Below are 15,768 nucleotides of genomic sequence, written 5' to 3'. Positions count from 1 at the left end.
GATCAGAAGGCTAGAAGCTAGAAGCCTCCGCAAAGTTTGCTGAAAAAATACATGTACTGAATAGGATGAAATTTGCCAAAGGACACATTGACTGGCCAAAGAAGAAATAGCGCAACTTTCTGTGGACTGATGAGAGCAAAATTGTTCTTTTTTGGTCTAGGGGCCGCAGACAGTTTGTCCAACGACCCCCATGCGCTGAATTTAAGCCACAGTACACTGTGAAGACAGTACAGCATGGTGGTGCAAAAATCATGTCATGGGGATATTTTTCATACTGTGGTGTTGGGCCTATTTGTCACATACCAGGGATCATGCATCGGTTTCAATACATCAAAATATTTGAAGAGCTCATGTTGCCTTATGGCGAAGAGAAAAGGCCTTTGAATGGGTCTTTCAACAAGATAGTGACCCAAAACACACCAGTGATAGAGCAAAGTCTTGGTTCCAGATGAACAGGATTAATGTTATGGAGTGGCAAGCCCAAACCCCCAGACCTAAACCCCATAGAACACTTGTTGGCATAAGGAATTGTGGAATGTAGTTTAATCATCCTGGGCTGGAACACCTGTTCACAGGTGCCAGAAGTTGGATTATGAGCATTATTTACTTTTTTAAGCACACTATTATTCTGAACACTTTTGTATCAATTGTAATTGCATTAATGTCTGGATTTGGTTAAATGCTGATGGATTTACACTCCAATGTGCAAGAAAACAGAGTTATATTTTGGTCAAACGTTTCTGCTTCTAGCTATGACTTATCAAAAAATGAAAGTAATCCTTGATGGAATTGGCATTAGTATCCTGAACAACCTTCCTGTAAAACATTCAGGATTAAAAATGAAAGGTTGAAGGCCAGCTGTTGACTATAAAATATACCAAAAATCATTCTATGGACACAATTCTCTGGGGAATTGACTCAGCTAACTGTAGCATTGAATCCCAAGAAGAAATGCCTATAAATAGAGCAGCACAGAGAGAGAGGTGAGGGTGGGTAGTAAGACAGAGGGATAAAAGAGAAATTGGAAGTGCGCAACAAACAATGGATGCAACAGAGCCTTAAATAGAGCAAATGCACACTCATTCAAGAAATGACATGTTTCGTTTTATTTTTAAACAGGTAAAAATAATTTTAAAAAGAGATACTTTGTGTGTCAAACAGCCACAAAGGTAAGATTGAGCTTAGAATTGTAAAGTACAGCAGTGAGAATCGTATGGACAAATCTAGCGGTGACTGAAGAAGCCCTGAGGGTGGTTGTACTTGAATGGCTTCAGACGATTTGGACCCCTGAGTAAGAAAATGAGATGTCAAAGATACAGTACATCAATTCACATACGAAAGTGTTTGACCACTAATAGCTTCTTGTGATCATGTACCTGACAGTGCGCAGGCACATCTTTTCTCTGGGAAACTCTCGTGGTCCCTCCACGCTGTCATCTTGTCCTTCTGTCTCCAAATAAACATCCAGGCAGACACAAAGGCGTGAAATTTGATTGGTCAGGAGCTGGTGTCCTGGACGTGGCCCCTGTAGTTCCTTTTTGAACACATTGACCTCACTCTCCATGGCCTAAAAAAGAAAAAGATGAGTCAGTTAAAGTCTTAAATACCTTGATGTCAAATGAGCTAATGCAACAACAGAGCACAAGTTAATGGAACACAAGTGATCGATATTGGAAAAAGCTCATACTCGAAGGTTGTCATCAGTGCGTCCACTGCGCTCTCCCTTCCAGCTGAGCGACAGTGAGAAGAGAGGAGCGATTTCAGGGTAGCGGGGATTCAGCACAACAGCGGCCTGTAGATGAGCTAAGGAAGGAAGGGGTGGAATCAGGTGGGTTATAAAAAACAAATAAAAATCCAAGTTATCAATATTGGCCAATTCCATCATCAGGTATCATTTTACCTGTGCCCCTTTCCAACACAGCTATGAAGTACATATCCGTCTCCTTTGCCATGCCAGCATCAGTCACATGTCGAGTATATGGCAGATCCTACCAACAAAAAGTAATATCACAGTGAAATGTGCTACAAGAAGTGGATTTCTTGTGAAGTGGATTTTTTTCTTTTTTAAATTAAAAATCCGTAGAAATGTCTTTAGATATGTTTACCATGTACTCCTGCTGAGTGGTAGTGGTCCAGCGAGCTAAACGGGAGAGGACCTTGGCAGGAAAGAGGTGCTGACACTCACTGGAGACTGGGATGATGCTGTGCTCTGAGGACAGGGGAACAAACTATCTCAGTCAAAATGCCCTATCACTTCTTCAGTAGTATATGATGTATGGTCGTTAACATATAATGTACCTAAAGAGGCAAACTGTTTGTGCAAAGCCAAGCGAGACTGGAGTCGTCCCCTCAGCAGCTTCATGGTGGTCTCCATGTGGCTGGCACTCAGAGAACTGCCCACATGCACAATCTGGAAAACATGAGCATATACCAACATGATGAGACCGTAACACAGAAAACTGTGCTCAAACCGGGAGAATACTTGATTTCAACGGACCTCTGAAGGATCTCTGGGAAAATGTAGTCCTCCTAGACTCTGAACCCACATGTAGGGATGGCCCAGCTCCTCCAAATAATCAGCAAAGGAAACAATCCTAAAAGGAAATTATGGGTTAAATATACTGAAATTCAATGGTGTGATCCGCTACATGGCTTCTTATTTCCTTGAATTACTTGACATCCTCACCCGACTTTATCAAACTGGTAGCGATTAGCTGGATTGGGCGTTTCTCGTCCCTGGTCGCAGGCATAGAGACAGCTGAGTAGAGTGTCTGGTTTCAGCAGGTCCCTGCAAAAGAAGACATCATTAGACTTTCATTTCAGGGACACGGAGAAAAAGAGGGAGGCTTACGAGTGCACGTGTGCACACACACAATACACACAAACACATACGCACGCACCCTGCGCTGATGGCTGAGTTGAGTTCTGTGGAGGTGGAGACCTTGGTCTTGACTGTTATGATGTTGAGATTCATCAGGTAGTAGAAGAAGAGATGGAGGATGCTGCCATCTGTGGAGACATGATGGATAACACATGGTGATGAGCTAATCCATTACTAGCTCAATACTCTCTCTACCTCCCTCTTTTCATTCATTGTCTCAGTGAATGTCCCCTTGGGTTTACTTTACACTGCAGCACATTAGAGAGCAATAACAGGGCGTGGTCACGACAGCAGCTAGCAGCACTCAGGGGATACGTATTATACTAATGGTCATCTTGCATACACACCACTCTCTGCAGTTATAGTGAACTCGGTGACACTGTCACTCATTGACATCTATGCTGCTCAATTTTTGCTTTTACTGCAGTAAACTGACTGCCAGAGCTGGCAGCAGTGGGGAGAGGGAAGGCGGAAGGCAATTAGAAATACAAGCAGAGGTTAGAGAAAGTCTGGTGATGAGAGAATGTGCTTACAGCATGTTGTAGGTGCTGCAGAGCCACAATGCTGCAAGCGTCTCTCTCGCCTCTCTCCCTCTTCCCCCTTTCGGGAGAGTAACGTCTGCAATGCAGATCTCTCTATAATCTGTCCTAATTCCTTTCATTGCCAGCAGAGGGAACACGAGGGTCAAGGGGTGTCATGACATGAGAGCAGACTGGGTCACGCTCACACTTTCACTTACTATCTGGTAGATATAGACTTACCACAATACACAGTATAGCTATGGATACATTACAGATGATCTCCAAGTGCTTAACCGTGAGGTGTTTAGAGAGGGGATGCACAAAAGAAACAGACCTATTTGGCGCTAATTCATTTGAGGTCATCAAGAATGTAGAATGAGTTACCTTTACACTTGAGGTCTAAGCAGAGAGACAGAGGGTGCCTTTTCAGCATCTCCCGTCTTTTTTCATCCAGCTGGCCACCTGTAGTTGGCCTTCTTCTCTTCTGTCAATGAAAAGCAATTGAAACAAGAGATGAAAAGGAAAAAAGGCAAGACAAAGCACATGCCCGTGTGCATGCCCGGGATAGGCTCAGGTTACGATTACCTAGCCATTCTTGGTCTATAATTCCAAGAATCTCCAAATGGGCACTTGTCTGGATGCCGGAAGCCATAAGGAGCTGCCGCACCCGTGGGACCGCTGGGGCTTAAGGGACAGTATGTGTGTCCGTTGCAAAGACGGGTATATTAAGAAATCAGGCCTGAGACTCACCGTTTTCTCTTGCTCCTCTTCTGCATCAGAGTCACTCTCGTCATCTAGATGAAACCAGAACCCCAAAAAGGTTTGTTTTGTTAGAGAAGTATCTCTCACAATCTTGAATAATTAGCACAACAAATGATGAACTCCACAAAAAACAATAATTTGTTTGTTATTAATATTATTATTATGTGTTATGATATGTGCAGATGCTGTATGTGTGATGGCAAGAATGTAAAGTAGTGTTTGTACCCTGGGAGTCTTCTGGAGGTTTGGACAGGGCCTTGGCCTCGTCCACATCACCGCTCATTGAGACACTCAGGTTCTTGTCTGACATGGAAAAAGAAATAATAATTGACAACCAGGGCTTATATCCCATAAAGAAAAGCTCTACTTGTTCTTGAAACGTAGGATATTCTCTGATGACTACTGACCACAGGCCTGGCCGTAGGCATTGGCTTGAACAAACAGGACATATAGAGGTGGAGGCAGGTGGCGGGCAACCTCTGTCTGTATCTGAGCCCGCTCAAAGGGCATGGCCAGATACTCCTGCACTGGGAGAGAGGCCTAGGAAAGAAGAGAGAATGGACATGGTGTCCAGCAGTTAGACCTTCATCTCAGTCAATGAAGAAAACAGAATATAATATATTGAATGAAACAGTCTATATAAACAATAAATGAACACCATTTTTAACACTTTCAAACTCAATGCTTTAAGTTGCTGCAACTGGAACAAAAGTGTTGTCCTATCAAAGCTCGAAACCTTTATAATATGGCACCCAAGCAGTTGCTATACCTGCATGATGGCGTTGAGTCCTGGCTGCAAGCTTGTCAGATGTTCCTTCTTCACCTCGATGCTCTTATGGATCTTCTCCTTTGTGGCCTGGGACTCCTTGTATTCCTCTGCCAACCTGCGTCCAAGCACAAACTTTTAACAGCTGCTCTACGGTTCCAAAAAAATCAAGACTGTATTTTGACCACAGCATGCTACTAACGCACTATGCTGTGTGCAAGTTTGCTTACCTCTTCCTCTGTTCAAGCTCCCAGTCCAGTCGTGCCAGTGTGAGCTGGTGGGGATCATTTTTTGTGATGTGAGGCCTGGAAATCTCCTGTGGCGCCTCCTGGTAAAACGCTTCCTCAGACACCAAGTCTATCTCCTCATGCTTAGACCTAGATCAGGGAAGGGAATGTTAACTCAGCATTTTTTTAAACACTTCTTAAACTACACTTGTTCTTGTATATAATAATGTTTAACTTTAGTGGCTTTTCATGGGTAGCAATTTTGCTTGGTCTCAAGTATTAATTACAAATTAAAAGCTGTTATAGTTAAACAGTGTATTATGTACTAACTTGAACTCCAGACACTTGCTGATCTCCTTCTGAAGATGCATAACTTCATACAGCAGGTTCTGTAACTGAAGGTGCAGCACATCCACCCTCTGCTTCGCCTGAATAAAAAAATGTGGTTAGGGTTTCTTAACAAACATAACCCAGGTGACCCTGGAAATAAATACACCCCAAACAATATGCCGAGAATCAGAACCAGAATTTAACAATATATAGGATCAATGCGCAGCATCTAAAACTGGAATGATAAATTCTAAATATGAACAAAACAAAGGGTGTATAAGCTACGTATGCTGACAGTTGCAGCTACTGCAGTTGGGTGTTAAAAGTAGAAACAAAGTGCTTGCTGTTTAACTTGCCTTTCCTAATCAGCACCTAAAGGAGTTGAGAAAGCACCTTTTTTTAGCAAATAAGTGGAATCGAGTGAACTTAATCTAAGCTTGTATTTCTTTTAACATGTCATGAAAGTGTGATAGCATTCGAGAGTTGTGTGTGAGTTACCTCGTGTGTCTGGTCTCTGCCTCTCTTTAGTCGCATGTGTGCCAGACGATTGAGTTTTTTCAGATTCATGAAGTGGATGCAGCTCTGCATACGTCTCTGCTCGACCTCAGCACACTGAGAACAGAAACAACTAGTTCGATTCATTTTTTGTAGTAAAGACACAGAATCAACTTTGTCTAGTATGACATATACCATATTGTGATGTATAAGATTTACCAATACCACAAACCTCATGTATAATTTTCTGCTATGGAGGAATGTACTTATTTCTACAGTCAGTGACAAACCAGCACATCACTCGATGAGTTTAACTAGTCTGTAACGTGATGACATTATTACTGACTATGGAATCAGTCTGTAATAAGTCTGAATGATGCTTACCCCCTCCTTGGCTCCATTCGCTTTCAGCTCCTGGATCTCACTCATGAGTGTGGCCAAACTCTCGCATGACTCTTTGTACTGCAGGAAGTCCTGCTCAGGGTCCCTGCTGTCCAGCTCCACTTCCTCACTATATACTCGCAAATCCTAGAAAATTACAAAAAAAATGAAATCAATGTGACCAGTCTATCAACAGCACCACTGTTGGTCACACTTTTAACTTATTGGTGCTATCAGAACAAGAAGTCAGAGTCCTGAATTCATTTTAACACAACTAGCAGGGACTCAGACTGGTGGTCAAAGAAGTGGCGCCTTAATTCCGGTCCCAAATTTCAAAACTCTGGGCTTAACTCAAACATTAATTTTGATAACTCATATTTTCACTATCCTAACTTATCATATGGTTACCTGGGTGGTAACAACACAGTGCATGTCAATCTAACCTAGTTTTTGTATTCATGGTTTGTTTATCACCAAGATTTGTGTGTTTCAATTACACAAGGACCTTTGACCCAAACCTAAAAGTATATACATTGATATTTCAGGAGAGAAGTATCTCTACAATTCGCTAGAGTGAATAAAGTAATTAGGTCTTTGTGAAAATCTTGCTACACACTGCAGCCTCTCCGTTCGCGTCCACCGGGCCTCGGTGGCGTCATGACGTTAACGTTACCTGCGGGTCTCCTTCCCCGCGACCTCGCTTCATCTCCGGGGTTCCTCCTTCACTGCGGAGAACCTTAGACTTTCTCTTCTTCAGGGCGTCAGCCGACATGGGGGGGCTAGATAAATATGGGAAATATTTAGGCTGAATACAATACAATTGAGATAAGCCGAGAAAACTTTCTGATGTGAGTTAAAGTAACTTTACGTGTCAACTATGTTTATGTTGCGCTGTAATGGCTGACTAGCTAGCTAGCTTTTTGGCTAACAGCACTTAACGCTAGTCTTTCGGCTCATAAAGTCAAGTTTCCAATCATAGATACCAAACAGACAAATATATTTTAAGATTGATATGATATCTAGAATAGCCACATACCTTTTTGGTACACAAAAAAACAACTGGAATCCTTAAATCGTGCGCAAATGCATATGTTCAGGACACTTTGTTCAACCCTCAACAGCAAAGCGCCGAAGACGGACGGAAGCTCTGCTGTGCCAAAAACAAAATCGAGCCAAAAGAGGAACCAGCAGGTAGACTGCCATCTACAGGATAAAAAGTAACTCAGAAGACCTTACGACAAAAAAATTATAATAGGCGCATTAAACGTAGCAATATCATAATCATTTAAGATATTAAAATCACGTACGTAAATATTAACAATGTACTTTTTGCACATGTAAATAAAATTACTAATACTACATAAGTACGCAAGTATTTTTGGATTGCCAAGAAATATATTTTATAGAGAAATTTGCCTTGCCTGGGTTGAGCGTTTATGTGCGCTACACTATACTGAACTTACACATATGTACTTATTTAAATTTCATGTAAGCTGTTACATGTAAGTAACAGCAAAAAAATAGACCACATACATTTGAAATGATTTATTCAGTTCTTGTGACAGTTTAAAAATGTACAAAGACACATACAACAAGGATCAGCATACTGAAGTTAAAATTTGCGCTACTTATTCTCTTTTACACTTAGCAGACCAAGGAATCAGTCAGCCCACCCTCACTTGGCCATATCTATCAGACTCTGCAAAGACGTGGGCACCCAAGTCTTTTCTCCTTGCACGAACACAACCCCTCTGTCAATGTAAATGACAATACGGCCAAAGGTGTACAGCTGTTTGCCCTCATGCCGTTTGGCAACTAAGGGCATAAAAACAATGTTGTTCTCCTCTGCCTTAGTCTGGATAAGATCTTTGAAGTTAGTAGGCACACCAGTACTGATCCCTCTGTGAGCCACGCTCTCAGCATCCCTGCGCTCCTGCATTGCTTCATACTGGAAGTCCTTTCGTCTCTCGGTCTGTGTCAGATATGCAATATTCTCCCTTGCACCCGGTTGCATATATCCACCTGTGGATATGAAAAAGAATTAGGGTTTTAGTATGTTTTGTTGTGACAGAGAAAAAAAAGGGATGAATTATCATGTATTATAAAGGAAGGCTTTTCTATATTTTTCATGTTTATTTTTTAAGACCGTGTGTAACACCAACCCATGCCCGACGACACTGCGCGGTTCATGATGTCCAAAGCTTCGTTGAATTTCTCTTTGATGAGCGTCTGTGACAACAAGGCGTCACTAAACATGCTTTTCCAACCCAGGTACCATTTAGTGATTTCCTCATAGTTAGGACTGTTGCTCAACCATGAACATAGGACCTAAAATCACCAAAACAAAAACAGCCATAAAGTCACAAAAAAGCTCAACATTAAATAAAATGAAGTAGATACAATAATTAATTGTGGTTAAGTACTTTCGGTCTGTTTAAGTATATTCACTGACCTGCAACCATTTTGTAAAGAAGTTTTTGTCCAGCAGAGACACAAGGCTGGAAGGGGACAACATGCCCTCCCAGTCCATCACCCAGTGAAATGGCTCCATCTGCTGCTGATGAGGGTTGATAACCAGCTCTTCCAGGCACAGAGCTGAAGAGGGAAACAGAAACCATCAAATGAAGAAGAGAAACCAGAGGGGAGAAGAAGGGACAGTAAAGGATAAGAATTAACATTTTCTTCCACTGCCATTCTTGCGAAGGACTAAATTAGGACTGTAATTTAAGCTGATTCCATTTTCTTACTTTGCCCAGGTGCGTCTGACAAAACACGGACGGAGATTTATTTTTGATATTTAATCAATAAAGCAACAGTACAAACATGAGCGTCTGCTATTACTGTGTTTTAGTTGTGTGTTAGGTCACGAGGACCTGCACATGTGCGAAGCACGAGTTCACGCCACCCCCTGACATGCATTCCAACAATCACTACCCACAGATGGCCTTTTGTACTGCCATCACTGTCACTGATGAAGACATACCTAGTTTAGGGATGATATTTTTCACCATGAAGGCCTCCCATGCACCTGGTGTGAAAACATCTTTCCAAGGCTGCAGGATGAGGCGGGCTGAAGCGTCGCTGGGATGCCATCGCTGCAAGGCATTAGATAGTTTGCTCCTGATTGGTGGGTAAAGAGGCTCTAGACGGGATTGGAGCAGAGGAAGCCACGGATGGATCCAGGAGTGGATGGGCACTGTGTCAGTTAAAGGGTTCCAGTTATCCACCTGCCAAAATAGAAATGAATGAAAACAGCTCACAGTATCCACAAGTAAATTACGTGAAATGATCAAAATCATGGGAGTTTCTCTCCAACGAGATAAGTATGTCTTTATGTGGAGATGTGTCATGCCTCTCGCTGTAGGCGTGGTAAGATCAGCTGCTCCATCAGGTGATCCAGGATCCACATGGGAAGAAGAGGAGCCCACACTTCCACGCAGTCCACCATTGGCCCTACTAAACGAGGCTGCCAGCTTGACACACAGGGCCGCATCACTGGGATCCAAACTTCCCACAACAGTCTGGAACGACAAAGATAGGACACACATGTCACAAATACGTTAAGTCAAAAATCAATTGATTTATGTAAAGACGAGCACAGCTTATTATACATTCTGGGTGTTTAAAATGACCTGTGGTAAGGGTCCATGTTGGAATCTGGGGTACTGTTACGGAGGTCTCTAGATTCAAGGATTGCTCTCCACTGACCGATGTCTTCCAGACAATAGGAGCTGTCCTGAAATATTTAGAGAACAGTATGAGAAGTGGTAGCTTCAGTACGAATTACTGATGATTAAAGTTGTACTTACCACAAAATAAGATAAATGCAAACGCATACTCTACCTTCAGAGGGTCCCAGGAACGAACTTTCTCTTTAAGTAACGGCTGAACAACAGCTACAGCCAGGTCTGCCAATCCCATTGTCTTGTATTCTTCATAATAGTCTGTTTGTAAAGTCTCAAAGATCCGGGCACACTCCTGAAGAACAAGAGGGAAGGCACCAAAGCCATTACGTATTTCAATGTGATAACAGAGCAAGAACTAACAAACTGAAACTACCTGGCAACTATGGAATAGAACAGAATGCCTTTTATTGTCACTGGACACACGTACAACAAGATTAAAAGCCCAATGTACATATATAAAATAAATAAATCTGATTTTATATACAATGTGATATGCAGTGTGGGTTATTGCACATTATTTGAATATTGCACAATAGTGGTGATCATACAGTATTCAATAAGTAACAGATATTGGACAATGAGAGTAAGTATACAGATATTTCACAGTAATAGAATTGCACAGTATTTCAATATTATCAGTAGTATTGAATATTTAATATTGCACAGTAGGAGGGTAGAAGGAAGTCTGGGGTTGGGGGATTAGACTGTGAAGTCGGTGCATGTGTGAGTTCAAAGTGGTTATGGCTTTTAAGGGAAAAAAACTGTTGTTAGTTAGTCTGTGTGTACCTGCAGGGTGGGTCCCTCCCCAGGTGCCATCTCCCCAGAAGGAAAACGCCCCACCAATGCCAAAACGGCCTCCATTCTCCGGATGGACTCTTGCTCTGCATCCAGTCTGCTCTGCAGTGCAAGTGACTCATGGCTCAGAGACACAACCACATCTTTTTCATGCTGCAGACGTCTGGCAGACTATAGGAGGCGGAAAATAACAGATACCTTAAAATAAGCAAAAGCGTGCAAGTATGTGGTAGAAGAAGAAGTGGCAGAATGGCACATAAAAAACTTGTAGAAACTTGTAGCCATAGATATTTGGCAGATATTTTAGGTTCCTCGTACCTGTAATATGTCCTGTTCGGTGAGGTCTATCAGAAGCTGCAGGTTATGTTCGAGTTCAGGGAGAGCAAAGCCAGATCCCTTCTGATCCTGAGCCGACAAGCTTGGAGGACCTTCATCTGGAACACTGTGCTTGTTGGACATCTGACTGTAACTGTAATATACCTTTTGTTCTCTTCCAGTCATATCTATAACCTAGAGATGGGAACAGATATGAAGTAAATGAGATTTAGAGACAAAAATGGCAGCCGACCATTTGCTTACATTCATAATATAATGTCATCCACAGGGGCTCATAGAGAGTGCCCAAGTGATTTTAACTTATTTTCCCAATGCTTGTTATAACATTACAACTTAATTCAAGAGTGCCCTGATAACATTCCTGTGAGACAGACACAAAAGAGTGTTGATGTAAGTCTTTTCAAACATACCTTGACCTGTGCCAACTCTCCAGCGGATGCCGCTGTACTGCGCCCTGCCAGCTTGCCTTTAGCCTTCAGCTCGTCCACAGTTCTATAGGAATACTTGGGTTTCTTCTTCCCTATAGAGCCTGCAGGATCCTTACGCCACTGGCCTAGCTCCTTCTGAAACTCCTACACAGACACATATTGCAAATAATGTCAAAATAATGTTGAATGACTCTTATATCTCTAATATAACTTCTGCTTCATAATCGAGCTGGAAAAAGGGGCAAAGACTCTACCTTTTCCTCCTCTTCCTCTGAGTCGACCACAGGAAAGTCCTGAAGACTCTGCTGGGTTCGCTCATTGCCATAAGCACCCACGGCTCCCTTGCCTTTACGAACCTTTGCCTCAATGGGGTTTATAATACCTGCAGCAATAAGAGGAGAGTAGAGTCAGAGAATACCAACTACTCTGTTGCTTCTGTAATACACATGCTACAAAATGTGTAAATAGCACAGCCTCCTCAGGCCTACCCACCTTGAGCATTCTTGCCCAGGCCTTTGCCTGGTTGGTAGCCCATTTTCTGCAGAAGTTTCTGTCCAATTCCCTTTGTGTGCTTCTCCCAGGTACCAATGCCTTTACCAGACTGTATACCACCTGCAAACCTCTGGGACTGGTTCCCCCGGAAAGTCCCCTAGCCAACAAAAAAAAAAACAGTATTAACAAAACAATGTTACAGAATACATTGCAATGGGGCAAAGAACATACACACTACAAAATTTACCATCTGGAGTTTTTTGGGTGCAGCGCCGCGAGGAGGGGGAGGTGCTGAAGGACCATCTTCCTCTGAGTCATCAGAGCCTCCTTCTACTTGTTGTTGTTTCTCCTCAGCTGCAGACTTACGTAGACCAGCACTCACAAAGTTCACTGGCGCACTGTAGTCTTTGGATCTGGAAAAAACAACAAGTCAAACACTTGACAATTGTGTTGAAAATTGTAAAAAAAAAAAAATTAAAAAAAGGCAGCAGTTAGTTTTAATATGGAGCATTCCTTTGGGATGACTATGATGGGTTCTTGCATTGAAGTCTGTTCCTCTTTGAATACAGTTTCCCTTAGATTTGTGTTCCCCCATTGGGGGTTAGGGCTTAGGTCAGACTATGTTAAGGCGTAGCAGAGATTACAGGTTGGGGTTAGCAATATGGTTGGGTGTATGTTAAGGTAACACAACAGGTGCAGCAACAAAAATAAACCCATGCCTTACTTCTTGCCTCCAAAGCTAGGCCTTTCATCCTCGTCTGAGTCCCTGTCAGCCCAGATCCCATAGGTGGCCTGGTCTTTGGTCTGTCTGTGTCTACGACGGTCTGGGTTGAACTCATTGGCCAGGTCCCAGTCTGTCACCTCAAAGCTCTCTATCTCCACACCTTCCTCCTCCTCCTCTCTCCTCCCATAGAGATGGGACATGGACATCTCTGGATATCACATAACAAAGGTTAGTGTCAAACCCCCAAATAATAAGCAACATCAAGAAGCGATCTTTACTACAACCAAGCAATAACTTCTGATAAAAGCCACGAAAGGTAGCCGAATGCTCGCGAATCAAATCTAGATAACTAAGTTGAGATCTCATCCAGTAACTTACCGTTTTATTTATTTGTAATGCTTTGTGACTGTGGTCATGTGGTCATTGTATCTTGCCCTCATATGAGGCAAACAATTTAATATTAACAGCATCATCTCAAATAGCTAAAAAAATAGCTTGTAAAATAATTATTCTAGACTATGGGTGTAATATTTTAACGTACTGCCGCTGTGGAGAGAACAAGGTAAAAGAGAAGCTAATATTTAGCTACTAGCTAACCATAACGTTAGCTAGCTAGCTAATGTAAACGTCTAGCTTTACGTTAACGTTACCCGAAATCCTATGAAAATGTCCATAACTCACCTGAAACGTTTTTTATCCCGCTACTTCGAAATTATATATCCAGTATGTTCATCTGTGGCAGTAATAAAGGGTAACCCAGCTGAAATCAGCTATCTCCCCATTCGGTTTTACCATGGGTTTACACACGAAAACACAAGTGCTTCCGGTTGCTGGTGTTGCACCAAACATTGTACCCCCGGAAAAAATCAATTTTCTCCATTTACATGTACATTACGTTAAATGTGTGAAGAATAAAACAAAGAAGATTTAGAAGGTTGTTCAATTGTGTTTGGTTTTTCGATTCATGGCAGTTCATGTGGCAAAAAACACGCTGACATGGGTAATGGAATACAAACTGTGGCATAGAACCGGAAGAAAATGCGTGTGTTACACTCAAAATAGTCCCATTTGCTTCACAATCGCCAACCCGTGGCAAGACTTATATTGGAACTTTTTTTAAACATATATTTGTATCACATGTCTGTGTATGTGTATATAGGGCACCGGTAAATTGTTACAGATGTCGGACACCGGTGAGGAGTGGCAGGTTGCCCGGCGACGAAAAGGTGCAGCGCGAAAATCAAAACCAATTCAAGTGTCCTCCTATTCATCATGCTGCCAAGAGCAGCTGGACATCGGGAAAACTGTTAAACGAATCCGAGACACAGTGTAAGTCCAGTTAAGCAACAGATTCCTTAAATATCGTTCATTTTTCAGATGGAGTCCATTAACTTATCATCCTTCCTCTGTAGGTCTGAGCTAAGATCCGAGGTGTTTTGTCAACTGTGGAAAGGTGAGTAAGCTGGACAAGGTGAGTCAAATATTTAGTTCGGCTGTGAAACAATTTAGCTTGCAGCTCAGTGACCATTTCATGACTCTTGTCTTCAGAGCAGGTGCTTGTGGCAGGATCAGCAACCCTCTCAAAACCTCCAGAGAATAGGGACACCGACGGCACCACGGACCAGCTGTCACGATGTCCACAGCTGGAGTGTGTTTGTTATGGCCTTGGGTCCTTTTCCTCCTGTGTCTCAGCTCGCTTCCAGCTTGCCATGTTGCTGCTGCTGCTGGATGCAGGACAGGTTGGAGGATGTGCTTACTGTTTATCCAATGATATAACAGTCTACATGAGACCCAGTTCATTATAAGGTATGTGTCTCACTGCTCCTCTCTCTTTAGATTCCACTAAGGGACTGCTCTGTTTATGACCCCATGTTCTCATCTGGAGAGAGGGATGTCTTAAGAGAGCTGGGTCTGACTGTACTCACAGAAAATGAGGTCAGTGAAGGTGAACTTAGCATGTATACTAGCAGATAGACAGTGTGGCAAACAAATACAAAAAAACAACAGCATTGTTTCTCACTGGATTGTGCAGGAGGGGAAGCGTCTGGTGACTAAACCCACACTCTTTTACCTGATGCATTGTGGGAAAGCCCTGTACAACAACCTACTGTGGAAAAATTGGAGTACAAAATGTCTTTCTCAGATGATAATCATTGGAAATAGCTTCACTGGCATGATGGACAGGTTAGTACAACACAGTAATCAGAGAGATGGTGTTAAAGAAATGAGAGTAGAGTTGACGTTTCCTGTCTGTCGTCCCAACAGAACGATCGAGAGAGAGTTCAAGCGGGACTACAGCTACGTTACTCAGGCTGTGTCCGTGTGTGAGGAGGGACAGCTGCCTTGTCCATCCCGGCTGATTGACATCTTCAGTGACACTGCAGTCATCACCTTTCCTACCAGCAGCCTAAACAAACTCCCACAATCCACCTGGGCAGAGCCGCCTGAACCAAAGTACCAACACTGCCCTGATTTGGAGATAATTCAGAGGGAAGCAAAGAGCTGAGACAGAAGATGAAGAAGAAATGGACACTTTGTTTTTTATTGATGTATTGATATAAGCAGTTAATTTTATTTTTTTTAACCCTGCTTCAAAGCACTGAATCTTGCCATACTATCATGGTAGTTTCTATCAAGGCCTAATTTGGGAGTAAACAGTACGGTTGAGCCTCTTGGATCTGTTCCCAATACCCTCTGAATATCTTGTTATTGCTGAACAATTACCCACCTTACTGCAGTTATGTACAGGTGTACACCAGGACAATGTGATATCTGATGGGTAGACTTAAGTGAATTGAAGCACATTTGCTCAAACATCTTTTTGTGTTGCATTAAAATGTGTTGACACAGAGTTTTATCGTGTTAACACCATAGACCGTTAATATAAATGGACAGAGCATGAGTGACGTCACCCATTGGTTTGTGGAGATCAGAAATGAGTCGT

At 42.5% G+C, this 15,768-nt stretch overlaps 3 protein-coding genes across 5 annotated transcripts; 1 reads left to right on the top strand and 2 right to left on the bottom strand.

The window, feature by feature from the left end:
- Positions 1 to 1,091: 1,091 nt before the first annotated feature.
- thoc5 (THO complex 5) lies at positions 1,092 to 7,523 on the bottom strand. Of its 2 annotated transcripts, none has more exons than XM_034872474.1 (20): positions 7,396 to 7,523; positions 7,037 to 7,142; positions 6,367 to 6,510; positions 5,986 to 6,099; positions 5,488 to 5,585; positions 5,161 to 5,307; positions 4,934 to 5,048; positions 4,572 to 4,704; positions 4,390 to 4,467; positions 4,153 to 4,196; positions 3,787 to 3,886; positions 2,901 to 3,009; positions 2,687 to 2,788; positions 2,498 to 2,594; positions 2,299 to 2,410; positions 2,106 to 2,209; positions 1,901 to 1,988; positions 1,688 to 1,803; positions 1,377 to 1,567; positions 1,092 to 1,287 (listed from the first exon to the last, which is right to left on the bottom strand). In XM_034872474.1, exons 2-20 carry the CDS (start codon positions 7,133 to 7,135, stop codon positions 1,224 to 1,226), a joined length of 2,055 nt encoding a protein of 684 aa, XP_034728365.1. In that variant the 5' UTR covers positions 7,136 to 7,142; positions 7,396 to 7,523; the 3' UTR covers positions 1,092 to 1,223. The 2 variants fall into 2 exon arrangements, with proteins under 2 accessions (XP_034728365.1, XP_034728366.1); XM_034872475.1 differs by having other exon boundaries at positions 7,037 to 7,141; positions 7,400 to 7,523.
- A 370-nt stretch (positions 7,524 to 7,893) lies between these two features.
- Positions 7,894 to 13,851, bottom strand: tfip11 (tuftelin interacting protein 11). Of its 2 annotated transcripts, XM_034872729.1 has the most exons (15): positions 13,506 to 13,851; positions 12,825 to 13,032; positions 12,348 to 12,513; positions 12,101 to 12,257; positions 11,863 to 11,990; positions 11,591 to 11,752; positions 11,163 to 11,354; positions 10,836 to 11,015; positions 10,207 to 10,341; positions 9,996 to 10,099; positions 9,716 to 9,884; positions 9,347 to 9,590; positions 8,816 to 8,958; positions 8,526 to 8,691; positions 8,039 to 8,385 (listed from the first exon to the last, which is right to left on the bottom strand). In XM_034872729.1, the coding sequence occupies exons 2-15, from the start codon at positions 13,028 to 13,030 to the stop codon at positions 8,039 to 8,041; spliced, it is 2,499 nt and encodes an 832-aa protein (XP_034728620.1). In that variant the 5' UTR covers positions 13,031 to 13,032; positions 13,506 to 13,851. The 2 variants fall into 2 exon arrangements, with proteins under 2 accessions (XP_034728621.1, XP_034728620.1); XM_034872730.1 differs by lacking the exon at positions 13,506 to 13,851 and having other exon boundaries at positions 7,894 to 8,385; positions 12,825 to 13,030.
- Positions 13,852 to 13,862: 11 nt separating this feature from the next.
- On the top strand, positions 13,863 to 15,475 carry srrd (SRR1 domain containing). Its single transcript, XM_034872742.1, has 6 exons — positions 13,863 to 14,153; positions 14,237 to 14,277; positions 14,373 to 14,563; positions 14,661 to 14,759; positions 14,857 to 15,008; positions 15,090 to 15,475. Exons 1-6 carry the CDS (start codon positions 14,005 to 14,007, stop codon positions 15,328 to 15,330), a joined length of 873 nt encoding a protein of 290 aa, XP_034728633.1. The 5' UTR covers positions 13,863 to 14,004; the 3' UTR covers positions 15,331 to 15,475.
- The last annotated feature ends 293 nt before the right edge of the window (positions 15,476 to 15,768 follow it).

This window comes from Etheostoma cragini, chromosome 5 (genome assembly GCF_013103735.1).
Source record: "Etheostoma cragini isolate CJK2018 chromosome 5, CSU_Ecrag_1.0, whole genome shotgun sequence".
NCBI lineage: Eukaryota > Metazoa > Chordata > Actinopteri > Perciformes > Percidae > Etheostoma > Etheostoma cragini.
This window is presented reverse-complemented; position numbering and strand designations above follow the sequence as displayed.